General features: G+C 53.2%; 1 protein-coding gene across 6 annotated transcripts in view; it reads right to left on the reverse strand.

The window, feature by feature from the left end:
- Positions 1 to 446: 446 nt before the first annotated feature.
- Positions 447 to 9,993, reverse strand: part of LOC116564937 (endothelin-converting enzyme 2) — a 42,672-nt gene continuing 33,125 nt past the window's right edge. For all 6 annotated transcript variants that reach the window (XM_032298423.1, XM_032298415.1, XM_032298421.1 and 3 more), the window contains 12 exons: positions 8,992 to 9,180; positions 7,840 to 7,982; positions 7,347 to 7,461; positions 5,893 to 6,003; positions 4,220 to 4,318; positions 4,037 to 4,114; positions 3,091 to 3,194; positions 2,780 to 2,890; positions 2,587 to 2,654; positions 2,216 to 2,406; positions 2,008 to 2,103; positions 447 to 1,404 (listed from right to left, as the gene is read on the reverse strand). In XM_032298423.1, the coding sequence (XP_032154314.1) occupies positions 1,228 to 1,404; positions 2,008 to 2,103; positions 2,216 to 2,406; positions 2,587 to 2,654; positions 2,780 to 2,890; positions 3,091 to 3,194; positions 4,037 to 4,114; positions 4,220 to 4,318; positions 5,893 to 6,003; positions 7,347 to 7,461; positions 7,840 to 7,982; positions 8,992 to 9,180 (1,482 nt within the window). In that variant the 3' untranslated portion in view covers positions 447 to 1,227. The remainder of the gene's footprint in view (positions 1,405 to 2,007; positions 2,104 to 2,215; positions 2,407 to 2,586; positions 2,655 to 2,779; positions 2,891 to 3,090; positions 3,195 to 4,036; positions 4,115 to 4,219; positions 4,319 to 5,892; positions 6,004 to 7,346; positions 7,462 to 7,839; positions 7,983 to 8,991; positions 9,181 to 9,993) is intronic.

Raw genomic sequence — 9,993 nt, forward strand, 5'->3', positions numbered from 1 at the left:
CTATAAGCAGAGGCCAGGGCTCTGAGCTCTGGGAGTCAGGGAGTGACGTGCTACCTTGGCTAGGGCTTACTGACGCTGCAGGGCAAGGGCCACCCATCGTCCAATTCAACCCTGGTGCAGTAGTCACCCAGACTCAGCGTGAGGCTCAGCTGCATGCCCCAGTGGAGGGAAGCGACAGATCCTTCCAGCTGCCCCGCTGTAGAACAGCTGGGGATGGGGCTTCGGCCACCAGTTAGCAGGCAATATAATCTGCCCGGCCAGACTCAACTTCCTTCCATTCCTCCATCCCGCCTCTCTTTCTCTGTCTTCTCTGGGCTTCAAATCTCAGCCCCTGTATCTGCTGAGTGAGGGTTGAGAAGAGTGGCTGGCATACAGCCGTTGCTCTGTAGACATTGGTGGAGTCAGTGAATGGATGCATAGAAACAGGACTGAAGGAAGAGACGGGCTGATGGATGCATGTCGATTTATTGGCACAGGGTCCTATAGGGCCAAGACCACACCCTCCACACCCTCTTTTCTGTAAAAATAAACTCTGTTCTTCCTTCTCTCTGCTCTGTCTGCTTTCCTGCTTGGTCCAGGAGAATCAGTCACCTGCTAAGGCTTGAACCCTGAGACATAGGAACCAGAATCCTCTACACATATGCACTTCCCCTCTCAGCCCAGGGAAACAGGGAGCAGCAGGGGGCTTTCAGAGGCCCTTGGGCTTCCACTAGGAGCCATTAGTGACGGTCAGCAGCAGTATTGGGAGCAGGGGCGTGAGGAGCACGAGAGGGGTGGAGGCAGCCCCTGGAGGGGGAGCTGAGTCCACCCCTAAGTGCGCATGAGCGAGCCTGAGGAGGAGCCCAGGAGATCCACCACCCAGGCCTGCGGTGTCAGAGCGGGGCAGGCACGGCAGGCCCCGTGGCCACCAGGCTGAGTGAGCTTGGGGCCAGAGGAGACAGACTCCTTTCTGTGGGAACTGGCCTCCCCGCCCAAACCTCTTCCAGGCAGGGTGACATGGAAAGATGTCACAGTGAATGGTGGGGGCTCTGCTGGAGGCAGGGGCACCCCCAAAGCAGAGGCACAATGTGGTGATTGAGAAGGGACCGCACTCGTGTCACCGGTGGTGAGGAGGGACTAGACCCCGCCCAGCTTGCATGGGCGTCCTCCCAACCCAGGAGCAAACGGCCTCGTCGGGAGAGTGCCCTGGGTCCGGGGACAACCAGCCATTTCTCCCCTGGTCCAGGTCTACCACACCTCGCACAGCTGCCCCGGGTTCATGGGGGAGCCAACGGGGCAGCTGAAGTGCCGTAGGAAGTCGCGGGAGTTGGAGAGGGTGCCCAGCACGCGGAAGCGGGCAGGGCTGTGGGGGTCGGTCACCAGCCCCTCGTGAGAGCTCTCTGGTGTGCGGACTGAGCACCACACCTGCGGGCCAGGACAGACATGGGGGTACATGGGGTCCAGTGCGCAGCCGGGCCTTAGGGTTGGCTATAGCTATCCCAGAGGCACAAAACCACCACCGCTGCCGCCCCTCCAAGCTCCTTTCAAAACTGCCCTGGATGCCAGGTTGCCTGGCACAGACTCGGTAAGGGGAAAACGGTAGCCTGGAAGCTGCCGGCGGAGGCTCCCCACTGTATCCCTGGGCTTCGTCCCAAGCTTGAGTTTCCTGCATGCCTCCCTCACGGGAACAGCGTGAGGATCAACGTCTGCCCCCTTTGCCACCCTGTGCCCCGCCCTGTGCCCCCTCACGCACGACAACCCTGCCCTTTGTGCTATGCAGAATCCCACCAAGGCGTTCTCCGGTTCAGGCCTCTTCAGGCTGCCTTCGTGGGCCCTGGCGGGCCAAGAGGCTCCGGGCACAGGCCTTCCCAGCCCACCTTTCACGCCCCGGCCTCAGCCCCGTTCCCCAGTCCCTTTGATGCGTGCCCCACTAGTGACATACTCACAAGGGTATGACATGCCCCAATGACATACTCAGAAGGGGGCAGGACAAAGGGGCAGACCCCAGGCTTTCCGGGAGGGCGATACCTGGGCAAATCCCACGAAGAAGAGCTGGTGGTTGGTGAGCCCCACGGCTGGCAGCTGCAGTTCCTCCCCATGCTTTCTCAGCCACGCCTCGTAAGCCTGGGGACAGAACGGCGGGCAGCAAGTCCGTCCAGGCTTGGCCCCTCCACCCAGCAGCCTTTCACCCCAGGCCGGTGGGCCTCAGCCGCTGGAGGGCTGGCGGGCCACTCACGTTGTAGGCAGCCTTCAGCCCCCCGTTGTCGGCGATGTTCTCCCCTAGCGTCTGGCGGCCGTTGAGCCTCTCCCCATTGACCTGGTATTGGTTGTACTGCTCTTCCATGCAGGCCGTGTGGCTCCGGAAGGCGGCCAGTGACTCATTCTGCCACCAGGGCCGCAGGTTCCCTTCTTTGTCATACTCGCGCCCTGAGGACAACTCACCTTCGCACCCCACCAAGACCAGAGCTCATCCCTTTGGGGCAGCAGCACCCCCACCCAGCCCTGGGCCATAGGCTACAGGGCCCTTGGGGGGCTGCATCAATATCCCAAGGCCTGCAGGAGTCACTGGGAATTCTAGGCTGGTGGGGACGACGCCATGGGCCCTACCTTGGTCATCAAAGGCATGTGTCAGCTCGTGACCCATGACCACACCGATGCCACCAAAGTTCAGGGCCCTGGCAGGTGAGGAATGGCAAGTGAGGCCATGGCAGGGGCACTTCTGAATCCCACCTCCAGCCCTGCTCCCAGCTCAGCCACAGGCCCAGGCCCCAGTACCCAGCCCCTCCTGCTTCAGACACACTTGGGGTGGTTGCGGGCATAGAAGGGCGCCTGCAGGATGCCCGCGGGGAAGACGATCTCGTTCTTAGTTGGCAGGTAGTAGGCGTTCACTGTCTGGGGGGTCATGCTCCACCTGGCGGAGGGAGAGGACGGCTGAGGCTCCCCACTCCCCTGACACTGCTCTCCCCTCCCAGCAGCCCTGCCCGACCTCCTGCAAGGGCTTGGGGCCTCCGGGCCTGGGACCAGTCTTGCCATCCTTTCCCCCACTGCAGGAAACCTTCCCCCACCCCTCCTGCCACCTCAAGTGTCAATGCCCACCCCACTCATTCTCACTGGTCTCGGCTGGGAGGTTTGCGGAGCTGGTCAGCCATCACCTTAGCAGAGAAGTTGTACAAATTCAACATGTTTTGGAAGAAAGAATCTTCGGAAACTTCGTACTATGGGAAAAATGGGAAGTAGAAAGCAAGCAAGAGAATCCACTGGAGAATATAATAGCCCCAGTTTGGCTACTCAGTACCTCTCCAAACCTCAGTGTCCTCAACTGTCAAATACCTAGGAAACTATAATTGGCAATATTTAAAGGGCATTTATGTTACAGGTGCTGGTTTTTGTTTTTGTTTTGAGACAGAGTCTTGCTCTGTCACCAGGCTGGAGTGCAGTGGCGTAATCTCGGCTCACTGCAACCTCCACCTCCCGAGTTCAAGCGATTCTCCTGCCTCAGCCTCCCAAGTACCTGGGGCTACAGGCGTGCGCCACCACACCCAGCGAATTTTTGCATTTTTTGTAGAGACAAGGTTTCATCACGTTGGCCAGGATGGTCTCGATCTCTTGACCACGTGATCTGCCCGCCTCGACCTCCCAAAGTGCTGGGATTACAGGCGTGAGCCACCGTACCCGGCCTTACAATTGCTGTTTTTTTTTTACATACTGCCTTCATTTATCTCACACAACCCTATGAGGTAGGGACTAGCAGGACCCCTATTTTACAGAAAATGAAACCAAGGCCTAGAGAGGTTTCTTGAAGGTTACAAAGTTAGGGGTAGAAACAGGATTTGATTAGGCCTGACTCCAAATCTCTGCTTGTTAACACTGTATTTCACTGCTGTTTGACCTGCAGCCTGACACACAGTCAATACTTAAAATGATGCTGGTTACCTCCCTCTGCCTCTAAAAGAAACCAGCACGCACCTGTTTCCCAGTGCTTGAGCCCGGATTACTAAACCCAGGGAACAGTGCCCCCTACAGGGATGAAGCAGTACTGATGAGCACAGGTACTCACCCCATCATAAACATCATCCAGCTCTTTGGGCTCCAGGATGAAGTCTGGGAAACCAATCATATCATAGATGGCGTCTGCCTGAAGAGACCAGGTTAAGGGTTTGTTTCCTTCCCCAGCTTCCTAGCAACACTGTATCCTTCAACCCCACCTCAAGATGGCACCCCAACTCTAGCCACCACTCACTTTCTCCTTGGCTGCCTGGCGGGTCTTCTCATCCATCCAAACCAGCTGTCCCAGGGCCTCCTCAAATGCAGTCCGGATTTCGCTGATCATCCCCTCTGCCTGGGAGGGAGGAGACACAAGTCAGCCTCCTCCTGCACTGAACTCAACCTTGCCCCCTCATCCACCCTGGTGCCCCACCCCGTCCCTCCAGGGGAAATGGGAATGCCTAGACACATGAAATATCGCTGAGCACCTGGAGAGGATGAGAAGAAACACCATTTGTAAAGGTACTGGGATTGTGGCTGGCTTTTTTCCAAATTAAATAAATATTTTAATTGACAATAAGTTCATCAAATTAAAATTAATACTATAATTTAGTTTCGTGCAATGATTTTTTTTGGCAGGGCGGGGGACAGAGTCTGGCTGTGTTGCCAGGCTGGAGTGCAGAGGCACCATCTTGGCTCACCGCAACCTCCACCTCCCGGATTCAAGCGATTCTCTTGCCTCAGCCTCCCAAGTAGCTGAGATTACAGGCACCTGCCACTATGCCAAGCTAATTTTTGTATTTTTAGTAGAGATGGCGTTTCACCATGTTGGCTAGGCTGGTCTTGAACTCCTGATCTCAGGTGATCTGCCCACCTCAACCTCCCAAAGTGCTGGGATTACAGGCATGAGCCACTACACCTAGCCTGGTGCAATGATTTTTATCTGATTACAAAAAGAGTCATTCACAGAAAATCTGGTAAATTGAGAATTGAAGAAGAAAACAGACCATTTGTAAATCACTCATTCATAGGTAAGTCCTCTGAACATTTTAATTACCCACTTCTAGAGTTTTTCCCTGCCCTGACATGCATATAAAATATGGAATTATGTTGTATAAGGTATATATTTTTTGTAACCTACTTTTTTCACTGAAGATATAACAGCCATTTAAAGATCCTCACAACCCATCCTAACCACAGTTTATTTTCCTTTACCCTATGGTTGGACATTTAACCTGTTCTCATTTTCTGCCATTATAAACAATATTGCCATAAAAACCATACACACCCTTACAGATAATACTTTAAGCGCATTCATTATTATCCTAATAAATAAATATTTCTACTTATATAGTTAAACATAAACACACAGACAACGTTAAGGGACACTTATAATCCTACTGCCCAAAGCAGCCACTTCATTTGTTCATGAATTTCCATCCAGTGGTATTTTTCTTTCTTTCTTTCTCTTTCTTTCTTTCTCTTTCTTTCTTCTTTCTCTCTCTCCTTCCTTCCTTCCTTCCTGCTGTCTCTCTCTCTCTCTCTCTTTCTTTCTTTCTTTCTTTTTTGAGATGGAGTCTCACTCAATCGCTGGAGTGCAGTGGCATGATCTCGGCTCACTGCAACATCTGCCTCCCGGGTTCAAGTGATTCTCCTGTCTCAGCCTCCCAAGTGGCTGAGACTACAGGTGCCTGCCACTACACTCAGCTAATTTTTTGCATGTTTAGTAGAGACGGGGTTTCACCATGTTGGCCAGGCTGGTCTTGAATGCCTGACCTAGTGATTCACCTGCCTCAGCCTCCCAAAGTGCTGTGATTACAGGTGTGAGCTGCACCAGGCCCCAGTTGCTTTTCTCTATGTCCGCACATATATGAACAGTTAATTTTAAATAAAACAGCACATAGTGTTGAAAGAATCTTGTAGACTCACAATTTCTTTGCTTTGCCGGTCGAATGTGGCCTTCACGAAGAGGGAGCCCAAAGCAAAGCCAAGGGCGTCATCTGTGTTGGAGATGCAGGTCTGCCACCGTGGCACACACGACTGTGAAGGGACAAAGAGCCAGGACCCAGGGATGGCTGTGTCCTCCGGTCAGAGGGCTTTTCCTGACTCTGGGGCTAAGCAGCCCTTCTCAGCTCTAGACAAGGGTCTTGGGTTTGCTCACTGCCACATTTGTCTTTTTTTTTTTTTGAGACAGAGTCTTGCTCTGTCACCCAGGCTGGAGTGCAGTGGTGCGATCACTGCTCACTGCAGCCTCTGTCCCCCGGGCTCAAGCAATCATCCTACCTCAGCCTCCCGAGTATCTGGGACCCCAGGTGCATGCCACCACGCCTGCTGTTTTTGTTTGTATTTTTAGTAGTGATGGGGTTTCACCATGTTTCCCAGCCTGGTCTCGAACTCTTGAGCTCTAGTGATCTGCCGCCTTGGCCTCCCAAAATGCTGGGATTAAAGGCGTGAGCCACTGCGTCCAGCCTGCAGTTGCCTCTTAACTGGACGCCCTGACTCCATTATCATCCTTCCCTGCAGCTCCCCTCCATCTTCCATTTAGCCACCAGAAAGGTCATCTCATGTATAACCTGTGTTTCTCCTCTCCATGGCTGCTCCCACGGACCCCTTCTGCGAAGGAATCAAGGCCGGACTTCTTGACACAACATTCAGGTCCCTTCACGAGTGCCCCATGCTCACCTTACCAAACCCCACTCATGAAGGGACAACCCCACCTCTCAGACGCCCTCTTCTCAGGCTTATGCCAGAACACGTGTAAAGCCACCATGCTCCTTTTGACCTCTAGGAATTTGCACATGCTGTTCCTTCTCTCTGGAATGCCCTTGTCCCCTGCTTTCCCGATAAACTCATCCATCACATGGCACTCTTCAGAGAAGGCTTTTCTGATGCCCTCCCCCCCAGGGGAAATGTGCAGTCTCACCTGTCTTATAGTGCAACGGTCTTTCACTCAATGTGAGCACTTATCACCACAAAATAGAATGGATTTGTTTACATGTCCACTCCCCACACTTAACGGGGAATCTTGAAACTGAATACGGCACGGATTTATTTTACCTTCTCCATCCTCATCATCCAAGCTGAGTGCCTATACATACCACATGCTATGCAGGTGCTTCCCGTACGTTAATTCTCCTGATCATCTTCCCTACAACCCCCCAAGTTAGTCCTGTTTTACAGAGCAGGAAATGAAGCATCAGAGAGGCTAGGTGACATGCCCAAGGTCCTATAGACTAGAAAATGAATGAGTTGTGATTGGAACCCAATTCGGCTTCATTCCAAATTCTACGCTCCATACTATGCACCTGTGCATCATGAGGCACTGATGTGTGCAGCATCGGCTAGACTGGGTCAGAATGGGGAGGCAAAGTCAGACAGCCCACCTTCTTAGTGCCATAGAGGGTCTCCAGCAGCTTCTCTTGTGCAGACTCAAAGCGTCGGTCCAGGCTCAAGGTTGTCTTTTGCACCAGGTTCCAGATCAGGTAATTGTTCAGGATGCTGGCACCCAGACCAGAAAATAAGAAAAGGGCAGGTGGGGTGCTCTTCCCGCTCCCCACACTAGCCCCCCAGGAACACGCAGGCTGCAGAAGTCCCAAGGAGCACGTGCGGAAGCTGAGCTGTTCCAGGGTCCCTCTTTTGCCCCGGGGCCACACACCTGCCTGTAGAGGTCAGGTTGGAGAGAGGTGTGGGAACAGATATCACAGGGAGCACCCCGAAACCCTAGCACAGAAGAAAAGGCCAGAGACATTCTAATTTGATGCTTGGAAGGCCCACAGAATTACCAAATGTTGTTCTGTCTGGCTGTGCCAGTCCGCTATGCCCATCCTAGCTAGAGACCTCCACGGAACCCACCCTCACCTTGGGCTCCCCCCACACCTGGGTTCCGTGCGGTTGATGAGCTCTGACACCTGCTGCAAATAATCCATCCCATACACCACCACAGGCTCAGAGTCACTCAGCTCCAACGGCGACAGCAAGAAAGACAGAAACTCAAGCCAGTCCATGGAGGGCGCTAGAGCCTGAGAGAAAAAAATCTCAGACCTCGCCTGCAGACTTGCTTCCAGCGGAACCTCCCCCACTGTGTGCTGTAGCCTGGGAGCCCTTCCCATTGCCATAGCAACAATGCTGGCTGTGCGGTGACTCCTTCTTGTCATGTACCCTTTTCCAGGCCTGGACACCTCCAATCGGGGAGCCCAACCACTTATTATACAAGGAAAACCACCATGTGTGACGTTCAGCTGGGGCCTAGATATTCAAATATTTTCCCAACAATTGATAAAACGCCACTCCCCGACACCCCCCACATACTGGCTTCTCCTCCAGAACCACACCCCATCCCAACTTTTCCATAATCCAACACCTAAAGTGTTAATGGCCTGGCACAGTACAGGTGCCCCAGTAGAAACTTCTATTTCTATTCTTTTTTTTTTTTTTTTTTTTTTTTTGAGACAGAGATTCACTCTTGTTGCCCAAGCTGGAGTGCCGTGGCGTGATCTCAGCTCACTGCAACCTCTGCCTTCCGGGTTCAACTGATTCTCCTGCCTCAGCCTCCTGAGTAGCTGGGATTACAGGCATGAGCCACCATGCCCAGCTAATTTTTGTATTTTTGGTAGAGATGAGGTTTCACTATGTTGGCCAGGGTGGTCTCAAACTCCTGACCTCAGGTGATCCACCTGTCTTGGCCTCCCAAAGTTCTGGGATTACAGGTGTCAGCCACCGCACCCAGCCTATTCTGATTGTTTTGTGGACATCTCATACAAGCTGTTATACATTTTTAACACAATCCCTCCATGCATCCCCAGGCAGCAAGAAAGGGGCCAACGGATGGCCATTTAGGCCAAAGTGAGAGGTGGCCTAAATGGATGCCATTTTTCTTCCCAGAACAGCAACAGTGCAGCTGGGAAGCACAGAAAAGTAAGGGAATGGGGAAAGGGCTGGCTGCTGGGGGAAGATGGCATGGAGGGAAGCTGGGTGGTCCGTGTCGGGGCTGGCCCCTCTCAGATGTCTCCGGTCCCCTGCCTGCCCCACCTGCAGCTCTGAAATGCTCATCTTGTGATAGATCTTCTCCTCGTCGCGCCGCTGGTCCTGGGGCACTGTGATGTTGGCCAGTTGTATCTCCAGCTCCAGCACCTGCTGCATCTGCTCCCTTGTGGAGGCGGGCCGCCCGCCCAGCAGCACCCCCAGCTCCTCCATGTAGTCCAGATAGGCAGTAAGCACCTGTCAATGCCCGGGTGATCCTCAGAGCCCAGCAACAAGTCTTGCCCAAGGCTGAGATCTGTTCTTACCACCACCTCTGCTCATCATCTCTTTCCTTCACCCTTCTTCTGGAAGCCTTCCTGGATGACCTGTTTCATGTCTGACATATGGCTTACTGCCATTGGCTAGGTGTTGTTTACTTACTTCTGTGCTTGTTTACCACCGATTTCCCCAGGGAGAAGGTGAGCTCCAGCAGAGCACCGTGCCTAGTTACAGCAGCTTACTCGCCACTGTGTCTCTAGGGCCTAGAACAGAGGAAGTGCTCTGCAAATGTTTGTCCGGTGAATGAGCCCCTCCTCCTACTGCTTTGCCCTCTTGTTTCCTAGATCCTGCTAGTTGTCCCAGCCCGTCAATGACCATGTGCCTTCACTGAACAGCTGATTGGACCTCACAGGGAGTCCGGGCCATGGTGTCCTCAGGTCTCTTCTACCTGTCATCCTGCCATGCCTCAAGCTTGCTGCTTTCTCCACTACCTGCTGGTCTCCCAGGGAGAGAAAAACATGGAAAATAAATATGTAGGCTGGGTGTGGTGTGTTGAGAGCGAATTCTGACGTGTGTGATAAATCATATTGTTTGCTGAGGGCGGCGGCAAGGAAAACCTAGTCGGCCCCTCAGAGCAGAAAACTGCTTAAGATGTTCTAAAACATCAAGCCTGTAATCCCAGCACTTTGGGAGGCCGAGGCGGGTGGATCACGAGGTCAAGAGATCGAGACCATCCTGGTCAACATGGTGAAACCCCGTCTCTACTAAAAATACAAAAAATTAGCTGGGCAT

Source organism: Sapajus apella, unplaced genomic scaffold (genome assembly GCF_009761245.1).
Source record: "Sapajus apella isolate SASKATOON/1434 unplaced genomic scaffold, GSC_monkey_1.0 scaffold38, whole genome shotgun sequence".
Classification (NCBI taxonomy): Eukaryota; Metazoa; Chordata; class Mammalia; order Primates; family Cebidae; genus Sapajus; species Sapajus apella.